The sequence below is a fragment of the Macaca thibetana genome, chromosome 8, assembly GCF_024542745.1.
Source record: "Macaca thibetana thibetana isolate TM-01 chromosome 8, ASM2454274v1, whole genome shotgun sequence".
In the NCBI taxonomy this organism is placed as follows: domain Eukaryota; kingdom Metazoa; phylum Chordata; class Mammalia; order Primates; family Cercopithecidae; genus Macaca; species Macaca thibetana.
In genome coordinates, this window is record NC_065585.1 from 112,952,983 (window position 1) to 112,978,887 (window position 25,905).

A 25,905-nucleotide genomic window follows, 5' to 3' on the forward strand; every position below is an offset into this window, starting at 1 on the left:
ACTCAAACAGACTAGCACCCATACCTAGGTGAAAACTTCCTCTCGGAAAAGATGCACCGCTATGTAGTTCAAGTGAGTTTAACAAAGACGGACAATCAAAGGAGGTGCATAAGGTGTGGGTGCAGAGAAAGGAGGAGAGCTGCATTCGTGGCACATCCACCACGTACGGATGCGTAGCAGGGGCTTCACACATTCCATAGGAAACCGAGTACTTACATAGTATTCAGCAGAACTGACGGGACTTCCAGCCCTGAGAAGTAGCCTCGGAGGGAGGGAGCCAGCGCATCTGAAAAGACATGCGGGGAGAAGGCCGTGAGCCAGGGCTCCCCAGCATATCCCCATTTTCATAGAGGGTCCTGCTTGGCTGCCACTGCCCCACTGTTCCAAGATGGTACCCACTCACACTAGCCTGTGAGGGTCTCTTCCCCAAGGGGCTGAAAAGCATCAGAGCAGTGTCCTGAGAGGCGTTCCACACACCCTTATGAACACACGGGCAAGCTCTCCAAGGAAAGCACCCACCTCGAGAAGCGCCCGAGGTTCCACCAACTCCTCTGCTCTCATCTTCCTTTTAAAGGTTAGCAGCCATTTTGAGGCTAACATCTGGCACAGTGAACTCCTTTTCCTGGGCCTAGGCTGGTGAAAGCCTATCTAAGGGCTTTCTAAGCAGAGTGTGGAAACAGCTGCTTTGGGAAGGAAGGGGCAGTTCATGACCCCATCCACGCCAGTGGCTGGCCAGGACTTCTTTGTGATTCCTGTTCCTGTTCTTTTAGAAAAAGCGTTCCAGCTTCTTGGTACTGTGGGTGTCTGGTACCCCAGGCTCTCTGCTCACCCTGCTAAGGAGATGGGCCTACAGCCTTTAGCAAGTAGCCCCCCAGGTGGGACCAGCAGCCCTGTCTCTTCCCTTAGCTTTCCAAAGTGGAAGGCCAGCCGCAAACACAGGTGGATCGAGCAACACTTTGTCCACCTGGCAGCATATTCCAGGTCCTATGGCAAGGAAAACATGGGGGGGGGAAATGGTTGGGCGCAGTGGCTCACACCTGTAATCCCAGCACTTTGGGAGGCCAAGGCGGGTGGATCACCTGAGGTCAGGAGTTCGAGACCAGCCCAATCAACATGGAGAATCCCCATCTCTACTAAAAATACAAAATTAGCTGGGCGTGGTGGTGCATGCCTGTAATCCCAACTACTTGGGATGCTGAGGCAGGAGAATCACTCGAACCCGGAGGGCAGAGGTTGCGGTGAGCTGAGATCGCGCCACTGCACTCCAGTTTGGGAACAGAGCAAGATTTCGTCTCAAAAAAAATGAAACAAAACAAAAAACAAAAGGGCAACTGCACTTAGTCCTTAACGGCATCCATCACTGGCCATGTCAGTTTCGGACACAGGAAGGAGACGCCCGCCTGTCACCGCTCTTCCTTTCACACGGAGGCGGCACGGTCTCCCCATGACCACCATGAGCGGCCCAGAAGCACGGCTGGAGTGGAGAAGGCGAGGCCTGCAGGGCCAGGTGAGGCAGTGCCCTCCTGCAGGGTGGCAGAGGAGGACTTACTCAGATCTCCAAAGCTTAACGATGAAGCAGGAGCCATTCTGGCCGAAAGGGAGGTGCAGGGGGGTCTGGGAAGCAGCGCTGCACAACGCTGGGCTCTGAAGGGACTGGTGGAAAGCTCCTGCCTCATCTTGTTTTACAGGTGTGGACACCAACTGAGGTCTGGGGATTCTCAATGACCTGGGTCACAGGGCCCAGTGGGGTCAGAATCCAGGATGAGGTCCCATGAGATCCCCAAACTTGATTCTAAAAGCAGGGATGTCTAGAAATTGGGTCCTAGAGAAATCCGACAGCACCCTGACCTTGCCCCTGGTCCGAGCACAAGAAGGCCTGGGAGTCTCTTCCCCACGGGCCTCCTCATGAGCGGTTCTTTCCTCGCTGGCCTGAGTCTGGAAATGCAGGTTTAGGACACGATGGAGCTTCTGCCTGCACGACTCCCTCAGGCTGCCTGTGCATTGGGTCTCCTCTGGCGACCATGGCAGATATGACCAGAGATCAGATGACCAGCACGAGCAGGCTCCCTGTCCTCAGGGCCACCAGCTGGTAGCAAAGCTCATTTAAGGCAGGGCCGGGGTCACTCCCAGCACTCATTGCAATTACAGGGACAAGGGTCAGAAACTTCCCATGCAGGGAGGCTGGAGAACACATTCCTCTGGGAAATTAGAAGTGTGTTCAGAACAAAAGGAGGGCAATAGTGGGGAAGATGGGAGTGAGGTAGGGACGGGCAGGGAGGGGGACAGAAGAGTCCAGGGAAGGAGAAGGAGAGCAGAGGTGGGAAGAAGAAAGAACTCATACCTACCCATGGCTCACGGCCTGGTGCATCTGAATCCACTTGCTCACTAAGCAAAGAGCAGAGTTGGAGCTGCCTTCCTGAGACAGGTGAGAAAGGATGGGGCGGGGACACAGAGCCCCCATGGCAGGTGGGGGCTGGACACCTAAACACACAGTAGAGGGTGATGGGTCTGTGTGCACTGGGTCAGTGTGGAGCGCAGTGGTGCAACTGGTGCGGCCTGGGTGTGGGTTGGGGCACTGAGCCCCGACGAGGCCAAGACACAACGGTGTTTCACAGGAGACACAGGAAGGGGAGGGCTGCCCAGGGAGGAGAGTCGCACAGTGGATGGCATGGTTCTGCTTTCGGTGCAGGTGACTGCGAGAAGGAAGCCCGGCCCCAGCCTCTCTGACCAGCTCTCGCACACAGCCCTCACGTTCTCACTCGCACAGGTGCCTGCGGGGTTGGGGACGAGCGTGCAGCCCGTCGTCAGGCTCTAGTCAGCCTGGTCAAGGCGCACTCCAGAGTGATATGAAGGCGGGTTCCGAGCTGTGGGGTCCGGGGGGGCTGTGCTCAGCTGAGGAGTGAGGACGCCAGCGATGCAATAGGTGGCTGCTCCTCAGAGTGGATGTGGTGGCGGGTGGCGGACACACAGAGACCCCTGAATTCATTGCTCTTGTGTCTCAGGCTAGGACACTACGTGCTTGCCAAGTGGGGGGCTCTTCTCACCGCATCCACAGACACCCAAGGCTGCCTCGTCTTCCAGCCTGAGAGGCTGCGCTGCGCCCAGCTTCCAGCAGAGGGCAGTGCCCCCCAGGCCAAGTCTGAGCGGCTCATCCACGTTCCTGCACTGCAGCCAGGGAGAGCGGCAGGGCTCATGGTGCACAGCAGAGTTCGGGCAGCTGGCCCAGGTGGGGGGAACAAGCTCCTCTACGCTAATCACTGTGTGGGGGTAATGAGGAGAGGGTTCTCTCTTAGCCCCATTCGGGCTGCTTGTTCTGCTCGGCTTTTGGCCCCAGGTCACTCCTGCTCATCCCATAAGGGCTGCTTTACAGTGCTTAACAGGGGAAAACCTACAGTTCCCTCCAGACTGCGTGCGTCAAGGTCCTCTCCAAACAGTTCAGCAGGCTAGTTTAGGGCTCCTCATTAGAATAATGTAGGGCTGGCCTTCCATGCAAGGCAGTGGCCCCTGACATTTCTTCATGCCATGTGCAGAAAACGTATGTGTACACACACACACACACACCCTTTCTCTCTTCCCCCATAGTTCTCTCAAATGTGCACATTCAGTCTTGCACACAATTCCAGGGGCTTCTCAAGACCCTGTGAGAAACTTTAACACAATATACTTAACCAAACTGACCCTGATACTTAGTCTGTGCCAGAGACTGCGCTAAGCACTTCACACGGCCTGTGACATCTAAGGCAACATGGACGACCCTGGGAATCTTCTCCACTAGAATTTAACAATAGTAGTAACAGTTGTTACTATGTTAGAGTTCACTACCCAGGGTCACACTGTTTGGGATTCTACCGTCACTCTTCTTCAGGAATGCTCTGAAAATGCAGTGCCCCTGCATGGCTAACACTGTAAGTCTCCAACACTTAGCATGGTGACGGACTGGACAACAGGAGAGCACCAAGACACCCAGGAAAAGCAGCAGCTCAGAGTAAAAATCAAATGGAATGCTAGAGAAAGCGGCAGCCACCCATAAAAATAATTTCCATCCTTTCCCATTTATAGATGAGAAAATGAAAGGCCAGAGGATTAAATACAGACAGAATTTATGTTCCTAATACTGATGCCAAGGACAGGAAGACCTTGACTAGTCTCGGGAGGATGCCCTGCCTGAAGCACCAGCCTTTCTGCAGTGGTGAGTGACTGGCACAGGGTAAAACACTACAGTAATGATTTCCACTGCACTGTCCCCTTTCTAGGGGCTGAATCCCACTATCATACCTGCCCTTAGAAGAAGTCACAAGAAGTGCTTAGCAGGTGACTGGCTCAATTAATAGTCACTACTGAAAGTAAACACTCTCTGGTTTGACTGTTTTCTTCTCTGGGGAATGAAGGGGTAAACCCAGACAGTGGTTCTCAGGTTCCTGGACCATCAGCATCACCTGGGAACTTGTCAGAAATGCCAAAACTCTGGGAGGGGCCTCCAGTAAACAGCACTGTAACCAGCCCTCCAGGTGATCACCAGGTACATGCTCAAGTCTGACAGATGCTGCTCTTAAAGTTTCGAAAAGTATGGCTGGACGAACATTGGTCTAGAAATGCTCTATGTCGAGGACATTAGAGAGAAATGCACAGTTTGGTTCCTTCAGCAGTTTCTTGATACATATCGGCACAGTAAGGGCTCCGAGAAGTTCCGTAAAGAAACCTGTTTGACTTGATCTAGACCTGTGCTGCCCAAGTTTATCCAACTGCAGGATCTCTGGATTATGGAACAGCTGTGCATCCCTGTGGGTGTTGAGAAATGCTTGTCTGGAAGGCCCCCTGCAGTGGTAGCATTTGGCGGATCTAAGAGGCTGGGCTGTGCCATTTGCATGCTTTGAGCCGGAAGATAGACCGCCAAACCCGCTAGTGCTCTGATGTCTCATTCACATGGAGCAGCTAAAGATTTTCTCTTACCTTCCCTTGCGCAGGTGCTGTACCTGAATGCAGGTTTCCCCTGCACCACATTCAGAAGTCAGCTATCCCTCTTTGAACAAAAGTTAACGACAGTAGCTTGGGCAGGGTGCAGTGGCTCACACCTATAAACCCAGCACTTTCGGAGGCCGAGGCGGGTAGATCATGAAGTCAAGAGATAGAGACCATCCTGGCTAACATGGTGAAAACCTGTCTCTACTAAAAATACAAAAAATTAGCTGGGCGCGGTGGTGCTCGCCTGTAGTCCCAGCTACTCGGGAGGCTGGGGCAGGAGGATTGCATGAACCTGGGAGGTGGAGGTTGCAGTGAGCTGAGATCGCGCCACTGCACTCTAGCCTGGCAACAGAGCGAGACTCCATCTCAACAAAAGACAAAACAAAACAAAATCCACAGTAGCTTGAAGAAGTTGTTTTATGTACACGACAGGAATGTTATCTCAAACTAATGGGTTAATGTTTTGAAGACATGGATATTCTCAGGCAGGTTTCCATGACTCTCCCCAGAATGGAGCCCTGAAGTCCCCTGGAGGGCTCGTTCCCAACACGGAGCAACTGCAGGGAACCACTCACACAGTGACTAACTGCCATCAACTCCGCCCCGCCCACTCCAGACCTCAGGACCCACTTTTGGGTGGCACCACCAAATAAAGCACGTTAGGCCGTGACAGCAAGCTCTGTCAGAGGATGCCAGGCGAAGAGAGGCCGCCAAGCCCAGCATAAGCTGGTCCAACAAACTCCAAACTCATCGACCAGGCTAGAGGGATGATGTGCAATACAAAAAGATTGTCTTCCTTATCTCACAGGGCTGACTGCAAGATAATGGCAACCCTCACCTCTATTTCTAGTAAAGCACTCACCAAAACTGGAAGAACACTTTTTAGGAATTTCGCTGCTGCATGAAATCAGGCCCTCTTGTAAAGGAACCACTCCTCCTCTCCCGGCCCCCAGAATCGGCAGCCTATACTCTTTCTCAGCAGACTCAGAGGCATGAAAATGCCATGAGCATTCTTCACTACCTGTCTGGCACCTAATACTCCTTGCCTAGGGCAATTAAGTCGCTATGATCTAGGCAGAATGTCAAGATTTGTATGACTTGGTCCTTGGCTAAGGCTGCCATCTCACCTGCCTCAACAGCTGGAAAGAGGTGAGCAACAAAGTCCTGGCTGGAGGAGGCCATGCTCCCCGCTGGCCTGTGCCCTTGCAGGATCTTCCAGTCATGATGGCAGGTGCTACTGAGGTCCGAGCCCAGGCAGGGACAAGGTCTAGACCACAAGGACAAGGTCCTAGGATTCGCAGTACATCCTGGTAAGCCCGATCAAAGCTGGGTTTAATTAAACAAAAGCCTCCAGGGAGAATTTTCTCTCCTGGGCTCTTAAGACTCTTTTCCTGTCTGTCCTAAGCACAAGCTAGGCTCTGCTTCCAAACAGGCATGTGAAATGTGCCCAGACATCTCAGAAGTTCACTCGAGATGCCACTTGGGTTAAAGGCACCCAAGCGTGTAACACCCTGTGTCAGGTTAAGTCCACAGTGGTTGCTTGTCATCCATATTTAATTCTGTCAGTCTGTTAATTTTTAACTATGTTTGCTATCAAGGGCCATTAGAGGTCCCCAGGAGCTGAGCTCAGTGAAGCGCATAGAACTTCGTGGTAGAACGCACAAAGCTTGAAGTTGGGGCGCCCCACTTTGCCATCCTGTCGCTGGGTCTGGCCTTCCCCACCGGCAGCACAAATCCTGAATAAAACATGATTCCATTTGGAGTTGATTTTCCTTTTCCCCTACTGTCACAATTGGTTTTCTTCACAGAAAAGTTCACTTTCCCCTTTTATGAAGGCTACATTTTATAATTCCAAAGTTTCTCTGCAGCCCTGGTTTTGTTTCCAAAGCAGTTAGAGTTCACATACTTTCCGGATGGCATCCAGGTACCTATGCCTATAGAAGGAAGACAAAAACCTTGGGTACACAGCCAGCTGACCCAACCAGAGAGCCTCGTCTCGGTATATGCCACAGCCACGGACCATTCTTGCCCTGGCTCCAGTGCTTCTCTTCTTTACCAAAGTAAAAACCCCGGGCCCTTAGGTTTCTCTTATCGGGGTCCTGGTCAGGAGTCCCTGTGTCCTCAGTGCTTCTCAAGCTTACAGGGAGGGCTCAGGAGCCTCTGGGCCACACCAGATCAAATCCTGACAAACGGAAGGCATTGGAAGAGCTATTTTAATCATAACTATGACTTTAAGCCAAACATGTTACTGTTTCCTGCAAAATAAACCCATGGAGATGTTCATTCTTCCCATTTATAGATGATGAAACTAAGTCTCAGTGCAGTTAAAACCAACTTGCCTAGAATCCCAAATTTAGTAGAGTGGGTAGAAACTGTCATTAAAATCTGGTTTGATTTAAAAAACTGAGTCCCAGTTAGGTGCCAGGCCCTCAGCAACACCTGACTGTGACAGTTGGGCCACACGGCTGTTAATCCCAGGGAACAGCCGAGTGCAGACAGCACTTCCAGGTGCAACTTGTTGGGACTCAGGGTTGGGCTCTTACTGCTAATAAGGACAGGGGAGGAGGTGTGCAGGATCTGGGGAGTTTAACCTTCTGCAAAGGACAACATGGAACACACCTAGAAACCTGGAAAACAGTGTACCAAATGGAGAGTACTGGAGTAATGGAGAGTACTGGAGTAACGGAGAGTACTGGAGTAATGGAGAGTACTGGAGTAATGGAGAGTACTGGAGTAATGGAGAGCAATGCTGCCCCCAGTCAGGAGGCGGCCCATGTTGAGATGTTCTGCCCATCCTGATTAATACTGTGATTTCTAGGGAAGTCTCCTTGGGGTGAGTGACCCTGGCCAAAGTCACACAGCCATATACTAGGGGACTGACTCTGGTTTCTGAACAGCATTTCCTTCTAAAAGTGCCCAACATGAAGAGGCCTGGGCCTCAGTCGCAGCAGCTCTGGACAAAAGCACACCTCTCCCTAACACCCTGGATGGATGCTTTTGGAGGACTGCTTCTAAAGAGGCCAGCTGGGGTGGAGGACAAAATGCTGATGTCTGTCTCACTGCAAATGAGGGAAGAGGCGGAGAGGGTCACCAGGGAGAGAGCATCTGCCTGGCCGGGGGTGGATTCTCGGCTTTCATGGCAGAACTGTGAAGAGAACAATCTCCCCAAGTACAAGATGTAACTCAATTGCCTGGAAATGAGGCCAAGGAGAATCCTAGCAAAAGGACTGTGGGAAGAAAGTGCCAGAAAGTCCAGGGAGGAATGGGCTGGGTGACCTGTGGTTCTTTCTCCAGTTTCTCCGATAGGAAAGTGAGATAAGGCCACAGCTGGAAAGGTCAGGGACAGCGGGTTTGTGTAAAGTAACTTGCGAGGGCAAGGGCCATTCCGTCTCTGGGATTTCAGCTGCCCAGCCCCCTCCACCCCGGATGTATTTCCTGTCAGAAGGGTGTGCTGGTGGCCGTGTCCGGCCTGGTTTGGGGAGGCCCTTCTTGGGGATAAGCTCTCCCAGTGCTGGCAAAAGCTGTGGAGATCACACTGCCAGGAGCAGGGCAGGTGCTGTCAGTCGGTGCTGTGGGTGGCGCTCCCACTGCAATGCCTCATCTTACTCCCGTCATTCCTTCATGCTTTCCAGTCTTCCATTTGGCTCCAGCTGTGAGGCCTCTGCAGCCCCCGTTGGCGTCATCCACATGTGCTGACCATCCTGTCTTAACTGTCACTGCCTTGTGGGTAGCTAAGGCTTAGTCTGGGCTTCCTTCTCCTTACTGAAAATTCAAGTGCCCCTTAAAAGATCCCTGGGAAGGGCTACCTTTAAAGCAAACATTTATGAAGCCCTTCTAATATGCCGGGCACTCTCTTAAGTGTTTACATGAAGGATTATTGGCCCTTTTCCTGAAGCCCAGAGAAGTTAAGAAATTTGCTCAACTGAGGTCGCACAGCGTGTAAATGGCAGAGCTCGTGTCTGGCCAGGGAGTTCCAGAGCCTGTCCTTTCGACCCTACATTCCTGCCACGAGCTGAGAAAGGAAATGAAGCCCCGCAGAGCTCTCCTGAAAGGCACGGCTCAGAGCACAGGCCCTGCATCAGGAGGCAGGCATAGAAATCGCCCCAGGAAGGGCCTGGGAAAGGAGACCCAGCCCACTCTCACAGGAGGCTGGGGCTGTGAGCATGAGGCCTGGCCTCCCCCTCCTCCCCTCCTCCTGTGAGAGCTAAGCCAGGTGCTCCTAGAAAGCCTCACCAAACAGGAAACCAGGCCAGGCTGGCACTATCAGGAGACGGAGCGCTAGAGGGGTGGCTTCTCACAGTCTGACCTTCACAGAGCTGCAGGTTGAGAGGGAAAGGTAAATGTCAGAGGATTAACAGTTTCATTTATGTCTGAAAACAATGGAAGGCCTTGGGCAGAACAGCCCCAAAGGCAAGCTCTGCAGTCCTTCAAAGCCGTGGTGTCACAGCCACAGCCACAGCCACAGCTCTGGAGTAGACAGTATGTATCTTAGGAAGCCCAGGCCTCAAGGACCAGGCAGTCAGGGGTCAAGTGCTAAAGTGACCTGAGATTCACAGAAGCAAGCACCAGGAATCTCCGGACTCCTGCCTTACTTTGGGGAGGCAGGACTGCCAGGTGAGGTGTTGAAGCCATCTTCCTGGGGCCCCAGACATGGCTCTGTTCACAGGTTTCCCTGTGGGACCAACGACCCTTACAGCACTGGCCACTGTACAGGAGGTGGAAGCCAAAACCATCAGAGTCCTTGCCCTGTGAGCCGCCCATGCACCTGGAGGGGATCCACAGCTGTCTCGCTGCTGGGAGACTCCTAAGGAGCCGCGTGCACACTGAGGTCCATACGCAGCACTGCCCTCGAGACACCCCCCAATACCCTATGTATTCAAAACATACCTGACACCAAAGCGGAAGCCCTCGTGTCTTTTGCCTCAGTGTTTCCTACAGGGCACAGTGATGCAGATGCTTCACACAATTTGCTTTTCTTAAAATCTAGTTTTCGGAAGTCCCACCCTGCTGATGAGCAAATGCTCAGATACAGGGGTGGTGGGGACAGCCCCGCAGTTTGGGCAGTCCGCCCACTATTCCCAGGCCCATCTACTCCTCTCTGAGTTCCCTTCCTGGTTAGCCTATGTCTCTCTTCCCATGGTCCACTTCTGTATTTATTTTGGGTTTAACCTTTAAAATTTTTCCAGTGTGTCACAGGGCCATCCCAAGGGACATGCATGCCTTGTCCTCAGGCAGTCTGTGTTATAATTTTAAAACCTTTGGTTTATGTCCAGGTAAGCCGTACAGCAGCCCTATTAGAAATCCGAGAGAACTGCTGTTAACCCTGGACAAATGAGGCCTCTGAAGAGGAATCAGGTAACCAGGACTTTCTCTCTCAGTCCTACTTACCTACAGAAGCTTCTGGCCGCACACTGGGACTCTGCCTGAAGTAGAGGGTGCATGGTGGTGTGTTTTGAGAATGTGGTAAGGACAGTATCCTTTACCAACTTTCTCTCTGCCCCATCACAAGACAGAAAGCAAAACATGAGCTCAAACCTAAGAAGCGCAAGTGTGTGAATGTGAGGTGACAGAACAGCTGCGTGCTCTCTTCAGTGTATAAGCTTTTTGAAAGCAACAGATGAAAGCTTCCTCTCCTAATTAATACATTTCAAATACCAATGACCTTGAAAGTAAACTGGATGATCACTTTTAAAAATGTTAACGATCTTCTTAGCAATCCAACGTCTGCTGCACAAGGTCGCTCTTTCATCTCTAAACATTAAGTCAGTACTGAGGCTTTCAGTCCTATTACCTTATCCAATAATTTCTAAAAAACGGGATCTGACGGCAAATAAGTATCCTTACTTTAGAGATGGGAAATCTGAACGGGTACCAGACCACAGCTGAAGCCGGGGCAGAGCTAGAAATGTGACTCAACTTCTTTTCAATGACACTTTGTCTCCTGGTCTTCCTTCCTGTGGATCCCAGTGGGCAGACTGGACACTGCACCCGTACATTTCACAGGGGCTCCCCTAGCTAGATGCAGCATCCCTGCTGAAGTGAGGTCTCCTGGTGGATGAGATGCTTCCAACATGCAGCTCTTGGTGGCTCTTCCGGGAGCCCAGGCAGAGAGAAGCAGCAGTGGTGTGACCTCGGCTCCAGGACCTGGCCTCTCCAGCAAGCTCGTTCTGAGTCCTTCTATGTAAAATAGACTTGGTGTCACAGGCCCAATTCTCCCAAAACCTCAGTCAGAGAGTAACACCTTTGCTCCAACATTGCATCACCATGAAAACAAAACGCTGCAGTCTACTTGAGATCATTTTTGCTCTGATTAAAATTTTTATTGAAATCTCTCAAAGGTCGTCAAGAAATAGTTTTTGCGAAAGGGGGGAAGATAGCTAACAAATTCAACATGGGAGCTCCCTCTGCTGGTCTGCAGTAGGTTGGTATGTTACAAACACATTCCCAGAGACAAATCTAATTTGCTGGAGAAGTGGACAAAAGACAGGTGTGTTGGGCTTTGCCTCAGGAGAGAAACACTAGAAGAAAAAAAAAATCCATGTCTCAAAATAGAGCATAACATTGCTAAGAAAAACAAAATTATTTAAAGCCTCTCCAAAGACATTATAAGATTTCCAAAACAAAAACTGAATTATCCAATATGGGGAGATGCCCCGTAAAGGCTCCAGTCTGCTCTACCTCCAGTTAATAAAGATTCTCTTGGGCCCTTTGGGTGAAGGTTAAGTGCTGATTCCCTTTGCTTTGCCTCCAAGTCTCTTCTTACAGGCTTCCCATCTACTTAGAGAAGAAAGATCCAAGGAGTCACTGGAGTGAGGCCTTTCCAAAATTCCATTAAAGAATAAGTCTGTGGTGAGCCAACACCTCGGAGTGGAAAGAGTCAGGCCTGGGAGGCAGGTGACCTGGGTCTAGTCATGGCAGAGCCACAGATTGTGGGCAGCTCCCTCCATCTTCTCAGGCCTGTTTCCTCATCTGTCAAATGGGTCAGACCAGCTGATCTGTAGAGCCTCTACTAGCTCATTCTGATTCTCATACTGCACAAATAAATTTAAATAACGGAATGTGTTCACAGAGTCCATGCCTGCACTGGGAATGACTCCAAACAAGAAGTGGCGTTGAAAACTGGTATCAGATGAGAGTCCCACCAAATCTGGGACCGATGTGGCAGAGCTAAGTGGATTCCAGTTTGGGAAAGTCTCAAGATCAAGAACTCCCAGGGGAGGGTGCCACCATGGGCAATACAACCCATTAAGTCAAATGGCTGAGTCCATCTAATCTTGGCACTGTCTCTCCCCATCCTTCCTTACAATGGCATGTGCTTTCTAATCTCTTGAGACTCTTTAGGCCCTTCTCTTACCATACCGTATCTCCAGAATTACTTCTGATTTTACCCATTACATGAATGAAGAATGGGCAGATGTCATATCCAAAAGCCACCATTCCCAGTACTTTCTGGCCGTTGTCAACTCTTGATATGGCTATTCAGAAGACTATGCAAACCACTGTTTCACGGTATTTATTAACATTTGCCTTAACTGCCACGTGATCTGTACCCGGCAGTCTAGCAAGAGGAGACACCATCCAGAGCAGGGGTGGGAGGTGGCAAGCAAAAGGGGCTCTTAGTTGCCCCATGTCATCCACACATTTATCCGCAGCCTGCTACAAAGATCCTAATGACTCAGCAGAGAAACCCACAGGTTTACATTTCATCCCCTCACCCCGTTACCTGCCAGTTGTGAGGGTTCTCAAGCATTGACATGGAAAAAGGAAGAAAAAGCAGCAGGGGAAGGAGAAGCCAAAGGCACAAGTAATCCTGGCTCCTTTATTTTCTGTGCCATGTACTCTCACCACCACCACCACCTACATTTTTTTCTTCACTACTTGTACTACTTTCTCCCTTCTTCTCCCAACACAGAGGGCAATCATTACTGGGGCTCAGGCACCAAAGGCAGCCCAGGAAGCCGGGTCGTCAATGCACGCACAATGTGTTGGTAACTCAGCGAAAAGAATTAAAAGATGTTCAGCCAACAACAATCTTGACCCCATGACTTTCGAGAACCCTCACCGAGGGCTGCTTCTAGGTGGTCTTTATCAACACAGTGAATTCTGTACAACATAAAAGAGTTTTAAGTCAGAAGGAAGTTTTCTGGGAAGCTGTTTATTTCATCCAGCCTTGAAAACAAACACTGAGCAAAACAAGCAAATGAAAACTCCGCCTGTCCAGCCTAATAATTTTTGAAAATCTAAAATTTAAAGGCTGAATTACACATGCAGAAAGATAAATGAAACCTACATACGTACTTTCTATTTGTTACTGGTCATCAATCTTTGCAGGCCAAAGAATGAGTGATCTCCAAAGGTGAATCTTTACACTGATTACTACTACTTGCGCTAAAAGCAAAGCTAAGAGAATATTTTCTCCAAGGGGAGAGGAAGTGTTAGTATGTAGATAGTAACCTTTGTGGAGAAACAGGAAGTTTGTTTATAAAAATCAGGCTATTTTCAACTAAGAAAGCAAGCTGGTCAGAATAGAGATCTCTACCTTGACCTGTAATTCCATCTTAGACACTATCCTGTACCTCCTTTTCTACAGGGTTTCCTGAAAATGGAGAAAAGGAACCCTTAATCTTTCCTGTAACATATTTAAGAAAGTATAGCCTTCGCCCATGGAAGCTTTCCCTTTGGTCAGAGATTCTTCTCACAGTACACGAGAGTGGAAAACTCTCAACACACAGAAACACGCACAGACGCACATATCCCCTGCTCCCAGCACACACCTTCCTCTGTAGCCTTTCCACACAAGGCACACACGTGTACGCTCCGGTGATGCCCTCTAGCTAGCTGGGAGCCAAGTGGATAAACTTGCCCCAGTCTCTCATGTGCGATATGAGGTGAGATCATTAAGGAAGAGAGAGGTGTCATTTGGGGCAAACATCAGGCAGTGGGTGATATCATTGCTGTCAGACGATCCTCGTAAGTCCTGAAGGAGTGTCAGCTTGATTTAGAGGGGATCATTAATCTCTTGAAGGTGGATCTGTTAGCTGGATAGGTGTTAGTTGTATGGTGTGCTCTGGGGAACCAAGTTTGAAAGGACTGGAGGTGGAGTGAGTGAAGTCGTGGCCGATGGGTATCAATTACCTGGGCATGCAGTGAAGCGGGATAGGTGAAAGCAGGAGGAGGTAGAGCAGGCGCTAACTCCGCTGGGTACAGAGGGTACGGGGCCCACACTTCAGGGCTACTGGGGTAAAGTGCAGGCACTGTGAGCTCATCTGCAAGAAAAGAATAAGGCGAGAGTTAGTGGTTACCAAACAGCTAGTTTCAAATCAGAAAACAAAACACCCAAAAACCCCGAGCCCCAATCAATGTCAGAAGCCAAATGACTCTCATTCTTTTCACAACCTGTTGTTTGTTGGCTTTGGTCCCATAAGTGCTAAGCAAGGAACGAAAAATATAACAAGAAAAGTAACAAGCATCTGCTGTCTGTCTGGCCTGCTGAGATCTCAGGCCTGGACTCCGCCTTGAACACTCTGATGTCTTTCCAACTGTAGCTGGGGAACCCAAAACAGTGGGAATTTCCTGCACAAAACAGAAAATGTGGCCCTCTGAGGAAAAGGGAGAGAAAGAACCAATGAAAGATATCCCATGAGAACCCACCGCAGAGCCTTTGGGAAAACAATGGCCTAACGGCAGGGCCTCAACAGACCAGAACTAGAAGGCTTTTCTGTTTATTGGCATAATTACTATTGACAAGTCAGTCATGATCATCAAGCATTTTCCATGTAGCCCCCAGAAGTACAGGGCCAAATACTGTGACCACAGGGCATTTAAGATCTTAAAAATTCAGAGAATTGAGGTGAAAAACCTTGAGAATCCTGATTAAAATTACACTCCACAAAGATGTAAACATTTCCAGTTGCTCTTTACAGACTAACTTTTAGGGGGAAAAAGTGAGTCATGTTGCCAAGCGCCTGGTCTAAGTGTTCCTCAGGCAGCTCCAATTCCACCCAGGTCATGCTGCAGTTGGCCCGATTGAAGGGCAAGTGCCTGGGCCTCCTATGTATCAGGAAGCAATCCATTAAAAGTAACAGCAAACACATGAGGGAGCTTCTCAGGAAAGGCAAAAATAACATCAGTCAATAGCAAGGAATCTGGGCCCTGTGAAGCAGCAATCTCAAGATGTGCTTTTATCACCTGTCAAAATCTGAAATCAAGTATGCCAAGGACGCTATCCAGGACTGCCACGGGAGTCAGCAAAAGGTGATTTGATAGTCATTAGTAACTCTGCCATTCAGGACTTTCCCTAAGTCTACAGTGCATGTGACCCAAGGTCAACAGAGTCACTTTATTCCTTCCCACCATCTAAGGAGCCATTCCAGGCCCAGTGTCTCTGCATCCTTCCCATCCCCCAAAACTTTTCAATACGGAAAGGGGACTAGCAACAGAAAACTGCTTTGCTCGGTGTGATGTGGGACTGCTCTACGGAGAAACCAGAAAGTAGCAGAGCCTGTGGGTGAATGTGGATCTGGTGGGCAGGGGGTAGGTGAGGCTTCCCCACAGCCAGCTTGCATGGCACGAGCTTCTCTCAGGATGGTAGGGAGTCAAGAGCTGACTGCTAATGATACGTTCAGAGGGCAGTTTGTACCCATTTCCAGATATGATGGGACCCCAACAATGTGATTTAACATACTGTTGCTGGTTAGCCTTCCCGACTCCCTCCTCTCAACAAGGCAGTAAAAGCTACCTCCTCAGGACTTGGTGATGGAAAGACAGACTGCCTGTGTATCTAGGTGGGAAAAATAAGCCCCTAAGAGTAGACTGATTATTATTATTTAGTCAGGGTAACAACAACATCACTACAGTCCTTAAAATGATCAGGTCTTCAGCATCTACTGTGTTCTAGGGTGTGTAGGTGCCTGTAGCCCAAGGCTTAGGGACCACCCTCAGAAGGGCTGGGAGGAGCTTAATAGATCCCTGTGCTTCCTGTTGTGATGAGACTGTGATTTCCAGAGTAACTAATGTGGGAGCCCAGCTAGTGGAAACTAACTGCTACCAGAACCGATGCCTTGAATTTTAAACAAACAACCATTCTCAGGAATGCCAAGCTATTATTGTTGTTTAGCCACCAGGCTATTTTAAGACATTCTGAGTCTTTTAAATCCTCATACACTCATCTGTGGCCTATGCTTGTCTGTTCCCACTGTGATAGCGGAAGACTATAAAGCTATAAAGACTATAAAACTGATACATACAACTGATTCCAAATGACAGAGCCCTCAGGGGAACGTGTTTGGCCTGCAGCCTGTCAGTGGTCCTTCCTTATCGTCCTGGCTAACTGGGGTGGGGTGGGTAGAGGTGGTTACCTGATCAGTGGGTTCTTCCTTTAGAAACTTAAAAAAAATGAAATGAATATGTCCTTTAAGATATCTGATCCTAAAGAGATAAGCAACAGAGATAAGCTGGAATCAGATTTCAATGTCAGCCTGACTGCTGGAATTTATGATTTCCAGACCTTTCTCTATTTTTATTCTGAAGCATTACTTCCCATTAGTTCTTTACTGATGCTTAGAGACAATTCACCATTAACATTTGCACAAAACCTAGGCCAGCAGAAAAGAGGATTTGCTCTGAAATTCCCTAAACTCAAAATTGCTGAGTAATAGTAAAGTAGTGGTAAGGCAGAAGTCTAAAAAGAGATGAAGGTGAACTTACACTTGATAAATCCCTTGATACATCTTATCATCTGTCTCCCTTCTCCCCTCATGAAGGAATGTGGAGTTACCATAAACATCAAAAGATACATGGCCTGACCAGGTCAGGATCGCACCTGAAGCAGGCCTCACAAACACCTAACTTTTCAGTAGGAGCCTGAGCACTCTCCTAACACACACACACACTCCCCTTTGATGGAAGTGGGTATTAAAGCAGAATGAGCTTTTTGCATTTGTTTGCTTTTTCGTTGCTTGAGAAAATTACAAAAGCTAGAGAGACCGGTTTTCCACAGCGCAAGCCCTTTACAAGGACTCCCCACTGAAGCAGGAGGCAAGGCCCTGATGGGTTTCACCTTCCTGAGTCACTGCCCATCATCCTGCTCAAACTTTACAGGATGGAAGGCTGAAAAAAGAAGACAAAGATTGCTGCCCAAGGCCCATTGGGATGAATTGGAGTTTAGGGAGGGGGTGAGATTCCTCTTGACAAAAGAGGCTCTTGACCACCCAGAGTGAGCCAGGCCCCAGTGAGCAGAAAGAGGGCAGATCAAGAGGCCAGGGCTTTTTTGTCTGGGCCTAATCCGTCCCTCCTGAGAGGCTGGGCAAATCCTTTCCCATTGCCCCAATCTGGCTACATCTTTTCTTTTTTGCACCTTCTGAGGATAATGTTGTTGAGGGCTCACAATATACATCTGAATAGGCTTTTTTTCTTAGCATGAGAATATGCAACCAGAAGAGCTCAAATTGGATTCTGAAAAACAAGGACTAGAAACTTCCAACTCCACCCTGTAATCCCTTTGAAACCAAAGAACTGCAGAGCGTCTGATGAAGGTTTAAGCCTACAGAGCTTGGGAAGATCATCTTCTGCCTTTTCGTTTTAGATGAGGAAACAGATGCAGAAAGGTGCAGCTTCCAGTCTACGGTCACATTGAAAGAGAGAGAAACATGAATGACTCTCGGAAACAACTGAGAGATGGAAGAACAAGGAGAATCTTTAATGGACTTAAGTATGGCCATATATCTCTGAGTTTAGTTGGTAACACAAGGTTTAAGAACTTTTTTGAGGCCGGGCATGGTGGCTCATGCCTGTAATCCCAGCACTTTGGGAGGCTGAGGCGGGCAGATCACAAGATCAGATCGAGACCATCCTGGCTAACACAGTGAAACCCCATCTCTACCAAAAATACAAAAAATTAGCCAGGTGTGGTGGCAGGCACCTGTAGTCCCAGCTGCTCAGGGGGCTGAGGCAGGAGAATCTCTTGAACCCGGGAGGTGGAGCTTGCAGTGAGACAAGATTGCGCCACTGCACTCCAGCCTGGGCACAGTGAGACTCTGTCTCAAAAAAAAAAAAAAAAAAAAGAACTTTTTTGCCTCCTGAAAACATCTATTTGGAAATATTCCACAGCAACTTCATGATCGACATACCCAAAACTAAACATGCTCCCTCAATGACCTGTCCTCGTTGGCTCCAGATTTCAGTAAGATGCTACCTTCCACTCAGCTGCCCAAGCCACAGACCTGGTGGTCACTCTATTCTCCCCCTCATTCATTCTTTCATCAAGGTCCTGCTGAATCTATCCCATGATCCAGCTTGATCTTCACCAACACTACTGGATTACTGAAAAGGCCTCCTAAAAGCCCTCCTGGCTTCCACACTCAAGTCAAGACAACTTTAAAAATACACATTTTGGCTGCATGCAGTGGCTCACACCTGTAATCCCAGTGCTTTGGGAGGCAGAGGCAGGAGGAGGAAGATCGACTGGGCCCAGGATTTGAGACAAGCCTGGGCAACTTTAGCGAGACCCCGTATCTTAAAAAAAACAAAGTATTAGCCAGGCCTGGTGGTACATACCTTTAGTTCCAACTACTCGGGAGGCTAAGGTGGGAAGTTCACTCGAACCTAGGACTTATTTGAGGTTGCAGTGAGCTGTGACTGTGCCACTGCACTTCCAGCCCAGGGCAACACAGTAATACCCTGTCTCTTAATCTAGTCATGCCACTTCAAACCTTTCTGTGATTTCCTCTTGCTCTGTGGATACTGCCTGAACTCCATGTAATGGCCTATAAGATCCCAAATGATCTGGCCCTCATCCTCCTCTCCAGCCCTGATTCTCATCTGGTTCTCCCTCATGGTCTGGGATCAGTCACTTCCATTGCATGACTATGCCTGCCTCTCTCCCACACACTGCTCCCTCTGCCAGGGGCACTTTTCTCCCCCTCCTCCTGCCTGGCTTAACTCTTACTCATCAGTTACTTACTCCTTCCACCCAGCTTAACTCTTCACTGTGCTCTACTTAGACGCTGCTTCCCAGGGTGGGGAGGGGCCTGGCCTCGCACTTCTAGTCTAGAAGACTGCTTTCTCTGTGCTCCACCATATCCTGCACCTCCCCAGTCACAGCAGTTACCTCCTGGACGGCAAGCTCTTATTCTTGCTTACCAATGCCTACCACCATATCATAAGACAGTATCAAGAAATCAACCATTTGGGCCAGATGCAGTGGCTTACGCCTGTAATCCCAGCACTTTGGGAGGTGGAGGTGGGTGGATCACTTGATGTCTGGAGATCGAGACCAGTTTGGCCAACAAGGTGAGACCCCATCTCTACTAAAAATACAAAACTTAGCTGGGTGTGGTGGTGCACACCTGTAATCCCAGCTAATTGGGAGGCTGAGGCACAATAATTGATTGAACCCGGGAGGTAGAGATTGCAGTGAGCCAAGATCGCACCACTGCACTCCAGCCTGGGCTACAGAGCGATACTCTGTCTCAAAAAAAAAAAAAAAAAAAAAAAAAAAAAAAAAAATCAACCATTTGCTTAATACTTGAGAAAATGAAGAAAAAATATACTTCCATCCTGCCTTCAGGTGAAGAAACAGCCAGACTGAGGGTTAATTCTGGATGGAAGAGAAATATGCACATAAAGGCACCAAGATCTATCTAAGGTCTCATAGATAACTTATAATGTCTGAACTGAGACCAGAACTGAAGTCTCTTGTCTCATAGTTCGGGGTCCCTTCTATATACCATCCTTTCCTCCCTGGGGTGGGTGATGCCCCCACTGCTGCTGGTGGTGACAGGGCCCCATTTGGAATGCAGGTGGTCTTTATGTCTGGCTTTTTAGCATACTCAATTTGCTATAAAAAAAAACTCAGGGACAGAGGCTTCCAGGAGAGCTTGCCTTGAAGATGAAGAATTTGGCCAGGAAAAACAGCAGCCATGACACAGAAGATCCAAACATGATGAAAAATTCCATTTTTAATAGGAATAATATAAATTTTGAAACAAGAAAAATAAATCAAGGATTCTGTTAGCAGTCAACTCCCACTCACATACCTCAGCTAGTAGTTGATCCATGTCTGTTAAGTAAGCCTTTTAAAAATCAGCCATACAAGGCCCACTCTTTTAAGTACTAGCCTATTGAGACATGCTCTTTCCGCCACAGGACTAAGAATATAGCCCACACCAGCTCCTGTGGCGCAGGGCAGTGCACACTAGCTCCTGTGATAGGGTGAACGGCATTTCCCCAAATTCACATCCACCTAGAACCCCAGTACGTCACTGTTTTTGGAAACAGGGTCTTTGCAGATAGATTTAGGAATCTTGAGACAAAGACAGGGACTGGAATGGTATGTCTACAAACAGAGGAATACCTCAGAGCCTCTAGAAGATCCAACACTGCTGACACCGTGATTTCAGATTTCTGGTCTCCTAAACTGTGAGCGAACAGATTTCTGTCCATTGAAGCCACCCAGTTTCTGGTAATCTGTTGCGGCAGCCCCAGGGAACTAATACGGTTCCCATAGAATGTCAAACACATCATCGGCTTCCCAAGAAGACAAATGTAGATGAAGATTTTTATGAAAGAAGCTAATGAAAAGACTGAGTGTTGCCGCGCATGGTGGCTCATGCCTGTAATCCCAGCACTTTGGGAGGCTGAAGCGGGTGAATTACTTGAGGTCAGGAGTTCGAGACCAGCCTGGCCCACATGAAAACCCGTCTCTACTAAAGATACAAAAATTAGCTGAGTGTAGTGGTGGGTGCCTGTAGTCCCCGCTACTTGGTAGGATGAGGTAGGAGAGCTGTTTGAACCTGGGAGGCAGAGGCTGCAGTGAGCCAAGATTGCACCACTGCACTCTAGCCTGGGCGACAGAGTGAAACTCAGTCTCAAAAAAAAAAAAAAAAAAAAAAAAAAAAAAGTGGGTGAATAGCTCAAAGGAGGTGTTTTTCCACCACCCAGCACTAATTACCATGGCGATTTTTGTGTTCTGTACAGGGAACCGACTGTACTATGTGCTGCAGTCATGAGGAGAACTCAAGTCTCGGCTTGGCTCTCCACTATTTCTATTTTCTCTCTATCATGGACCTTGGTCATTTCCATTGCTTCAACTACTAATTCTATTTAGGATGACTCATAAACCTATAGCTTTGATTTCTACTCCAATGTAAACACCCTAAATTCATCAAACTCAACTCATCAAGAAGTGAACTTACTGTCACTCATAAACCAATTCCTTTTCTTACTGCCAACACTTTCCTTTATCCCTTTTCCTCAGGCTAGAAGCCTTCATCACTTCCCATGTCCAAACAATTGCTAAGTCCTAATAACAATAGAGATGACAAAGATAATGATAGTGATGATAGCAGTATTAAGGACAGTTGGAGCTCGTGTTTACTGAGCACATTCTGTGCACCAATCATCCTCATGGGAGACATTAGCAGGAGCTCCTTTTACCTTATGAGAAAGCTGAGACACAGCAAGGTTAAATATCCAGCCCAATGACTCTCACAGAGCCAGGATGTGAATCAATCAAGATCATGAGTCCAGACCCTTCACTTCTGCACTTCACTGCCTTTCTCCATGTTCATTATCTCCATCTACTGATGATAAAGATATCTTCTCTATGTCTTTCTCATTCCCATCCCTACTTCTATTACCGAAATGCAGGTTCTTAGCCGGACCGACTTTAACTTCCGCTGTCTCCCCACTCCACTATTTCTCTAATACAAACTGCAGAAGCAACAAGTTGTCTGCAAAAAAGCAAACAGACCCCAAAATACGTATGCCAAGGAAATTTCAAAAGCAGGTGGTCATGATTCAACTGGCCCAGAGTCACTTCTCCATTTAATGATTTTCCGCCATTCTTTTGACCAGTCACTGCTCTGATGATTGTCTTCTTCCTTTACTGCCCACCTCCTCTTCGAGGCCAAGAAATCATGCAATGCAATCCAGGATTTTAAAAGGATCTGCTGGCCGGGCGCAGTGGCTCAAGCCTGTAATCCCTGCACTTTGGGAGGCCGAGACGGGTGGATCACGAGGTCAGGAGATCGATACCATCCTGGCTAACATGGTGAAACCCCGTCTCTACTAAAAAATACAAAAAACTAGCCGTGCGTGGTGGCGGGCGCCTATAGTCCCGGACTCGGGAGGCTGAGGCAGGAGAATGGTGTAAACCTGGGAGGCGAAGCTTGCAGTGAGCTGAGATCTGGCCACTGCGCTCCAGCCTGGGCGACAGAGCGAGACTCCGTCTCAAATAAATAAATAAATAAAAGGCTCTGCTTTCTAATCCGAGAGTTGAAGGGAACCCTGAGCATGAGCGGGAAGAAAACTGTTTCTCTGGGAACTTAAGCCACTACTATTACCTACTCTTACTCATCACATGGGGACATTTTCATTCCTCTTCTTTCCTGTGACCTGCAGCTGCTGGGATGAGGGTTACCCAGAGTTTCCTCAGGAAAGTCCATTCCCTGTCATTAGCAGACTGAAGATTCAAAGTGTCTGCCAGCCTCTCTGCGAGCCTGAATTTCTTGACAACTGCAGTCGAGTCTGGATGTTTAACAGAAGCTGTATTTTCAGAACGTAATGGTTTTGTGTCATATAGACAACCTAAGAAAATCTGCTCAGTCCCACTCTGCTAGACCTGGGTAAGCTTCATGAGAGCAGCATACTGTCTGTTAGATTCACTACTGTGCCCGCCACAAAGGAAGTCCACAAAGGAGAAAGAGTAGAAAAGGAAGGAAAATAAATTTCTTCTAACATTAAAAAAAGTGTTTTAGGAAGTGTATCTTCAGGGCAACGTGAGTCTATGATTCAGGTGGAAATTAATGTTTTTAAAATAAAAAAATTATAAACAAAAAGTGTTTTAGTAAAACTTTCATTTGTCATTCACACACCTCTTCTGGCATACATCTGTTATGTGGTGAGGGAGGAGAGGGAGCAAGGGAGAAGGATGGTTATGACAGCAAGGGGAGGCAGAGGTGTCTTTTTAATGAAATTGCTGCTTGGGTTCATCTCTATCTAGTCCATAAAAAGAGATGATCTCTTATTGAACTAGAGGGTCCCTGAGTGCAGGGCCTGTGTCCCTGGTGCTTACTGCTGTATCTCCAGTACCGAGCATAGTGCATGTTGCACAGCAGACATTCATCCATGCATTACTGATTGATTTATTTAGAGACAAGGTCTCACTATGTTGCCCAGGCTGGAGTGCAGCGGCTGCTCATAGGCCTGATCATCAATGCTCACTACAACTTCAACTCCTGGGCCCGTGTGATCCTCTCTCCTCAGCCTTCCAGATAACCTTGCCAAGCTTTCAGAAATGAACACTTTTAAGGACCTCAATACACCTAACTGTGCTGTTTGAATGTATAATCCCCAAAGTAGCAACATTTATACCAATTTTTAATATAACAACACTGGGAATCATCCTTAAAAACAGAACGGGGCACATGCTTGTAACCCCAGCTACTGCAGAGGCTGAGGTGGGAGGATCACCTGAAGCCAGGAGTTCAAGGCCAGCCTAGGCAAACATAGTGACACCCTATATCTAAAGAAATGTTATTAAAGTCTGTTATTTTAATGTAGATTTCTTTGATAATTAATGAATCTGACCTAATGAACTTTCCATTTCTTAGCTGGGACTCTTAGTAGGGACAGGTGCTGCCTAAAAGAGTGTTCATCAAGGCACGGAGGTCTCATGAAAATCCAGTATAGACCAGATATCCTTTCTTACACCTCCCAAAACAGCCTATGCGTACCCTGAACACTGCACCTACTGCTTACATGAAAAATTATCTTTTTCTGTGTCTATGTCCTTCACAAAACTGTAATCTCCTATTCTCAGCACATATGTCTGGCACACAGAACATATTCAAGAAAAGTTAGTTAAAATTAACGATATTACAAAGTGCCTACAACTAACTTACAAATAGCAAGAGGATATAAACTTCAGAATTATGTAATTCACCCAATGATTTACAGTTTAGCACATTTCCTTGACTTTTAAGAAAATGTCAGTTTTCTTAAATCTGCAAAGGTTCCAGTCATTGAAGAAAAAAGGCAGAAACTAGTAACTTGTCACAGTTATCAGTTTTAAAGAGATTGCCACTGACCTAGGAAACCGATGAGTCAGAACCCCAAAATATACTCCATAGCACAAATAACACAAATCTAGACATACACATAAGCAAACTCTTCTATGAGCCACGTAAGGAACTCCAGAATGAAGCTGTGTGTCTGAACTGAGCTCCCACTCTCACCCATGGCCTTCTCCTTTTCTAGGAACTCAGCAACTCCACCACCCCCGTTCTTCTGGTTCCCCATCTATGCTGGCTAGCTGTGGGCTACTTGCCCTTAATCCATCCACAGGGAATGCTAAAAACATCAATGACTGAAATCCTATTTTAAAATTATGTTAATGTGTCCCTAGAAACCAGAACAAGTATTTATTTTGTGCTTACGTGTATAGTATCTTTCACACGCATAAAGTCTCAATCTCCCCTTAGTCCTTTGAACTAGATACTAATATTTCCATTTTACAGATGAAGAAATTGATGCTTGGAGAGTTTTAGTGACTTGTCCAAGGTCATATACAGCTTATAGGTAGAAGGATACAAATCTAAAGAATCTGTTTCCAGAGTCTACATTCCTGACAAGGCATCACTGCCTTCAAACTGAGTTTCTGTGCTTTTCAGAAGTCAGAGTGCAAATTGTAGTTTTAGGCTAAAAACAAACAATTTTTTTTTTTTTTTTGGAGAGTCTCATGCTGTCACTGGGCTGGAGTGCAGTAGTGCAATTTTGGCTCACTGCAACCTCCGGCTCCCGGGTTCAAGCGATTCTCCTGCCTCAGCCTCCGGAGTAGCTGGGATTACAGGCGCCCACCACCACGCCCAGCTAATTTTTTGTATTTTTAGTACAGACGGGGTGTCATCACGTAGGCCAGGCTGGTCTCGAACTCCTGACCTCGTGATTCACCCACCTCAGCGTCCCAAAGGGCTGGGATTACAGGCGTGAGCCACTGTGCCCGGCCAAAACAAACAATTTTTATAGACTTGAAATAATTTAACCTGGCATTCTGGTGGGGGAAATAACCTGATTTGTGTACAAGAAAAAATTATACTTTTATTAGTCCTGAAAAGAAATTCCACAGCAACTGTTCTACACTTCTTTGAGTAATGAGTACTTATTCACTAGCACCAGATATATCAGGCACCACAATGGCAATGGATATGAAGAAGGCTGCTAAACATTTCTGTGTGCCAAGGAATTTGATCATCTCTTTAAGCCAGGCTAGATCAATCACTTAAGTAAGAAAAGTCTGTTACTGCCAATTACTGTGAAACAAGAAAAACCTACAGGAGCAGAGCCACCCATGGACCCAGAACTGTCTCTCCACAGGTAACAAAGCTGCTAGCAACAAAGTGTGGAAATCTCAAAAGTGTCCTCCTTTTCCAAACTCTCCTACTTTGATTCATTCATGTTTTAAAAACCTGATGCCCTTGGATTAAATTTGCAGTGCAAAGCAAAACTCCACTTCTGGAAACATCTGTGGCCTGAGAGTTGCTTTCCTTCACCTCCCTTGCTTTCAGAGGCAAGCTAGTTCCACATTGCCACTGAAGGATAATCCCCCCGCACACTCCATGATCACAGTGAATAAAAAATGTTTTCTGAGAGTGTTAAGCCATGAGGCCACAAGATGGATGAAATAATTGGGCAGTCTCCAGTTACAAAAAACAAAATGAGGCTAATTCTTAAGTGAAGTTATGATTAGCATGAATAAATAAAGTCCACAAAATCCAAAAATGTTCATTTGGTCGGGGCTACTCTCACATTTTAATTCATCTTGGTTAACAAGTGTTTGTCTTCAACAAACACTTACTAGGCACCTGCTGTGAGGCAAATGCTAGTTGAGTATCATCAGCATTTATTTTTTCAGCCCAGATTTGGGGCAGTAACGCTGAGTTACAA

The 25,905-nt window shown here is 47.7% G+C and overlaps 2 protein-coding genes across 5 annotated transcripts in view; both read right to left on the reverse strand.

Moving 5' to 3' along the window:
- The window catches only part of SMIM18 (small integral membrane protein 18), a 577,762-nt gene that overhangs the window by 89,553 nt on the left and 462,304 nt on the right, over positions 1-25,905 (reverse strand). The gene's annotated exons all lie outside the window — the stretch shown is intronic.
- RBPMS (RNA binding protein, mRNA processing factor) overlaps positions 1-25,905 on the reverse strand; it is a 188,256-nt gene that overhangs the window by 13,317 nt on the left and 149,034 nt on the right. For 2 of the 4 annotated variants that reach the window (XM_050802551.1, XM_050802553.1), the window contains exons 6-8: positions 14,098-14,228; positions 2,346-11,480; positions 217-286 (exon numbers count right to left, since the gene is read on the reverse strand). In XM_050802551.1, coding sequence (XP_050658508.1) covers positions 11,349-11,480; positions 14,098-14,228 — 263 coding nt within the window. In that variant the 3' untranslated portion in view covers positions 217-286; positions 2,346-11,348. Of the gene's footprint in view, positions 1-216; positions 287-2,345; positions 11,481-12,459; positions 14,229-25,905 lie in introns of those variants that run through there. The other 2 variants (XM_050802552.1, XM_050802550.1) reach the window with 2 other exon arrangements.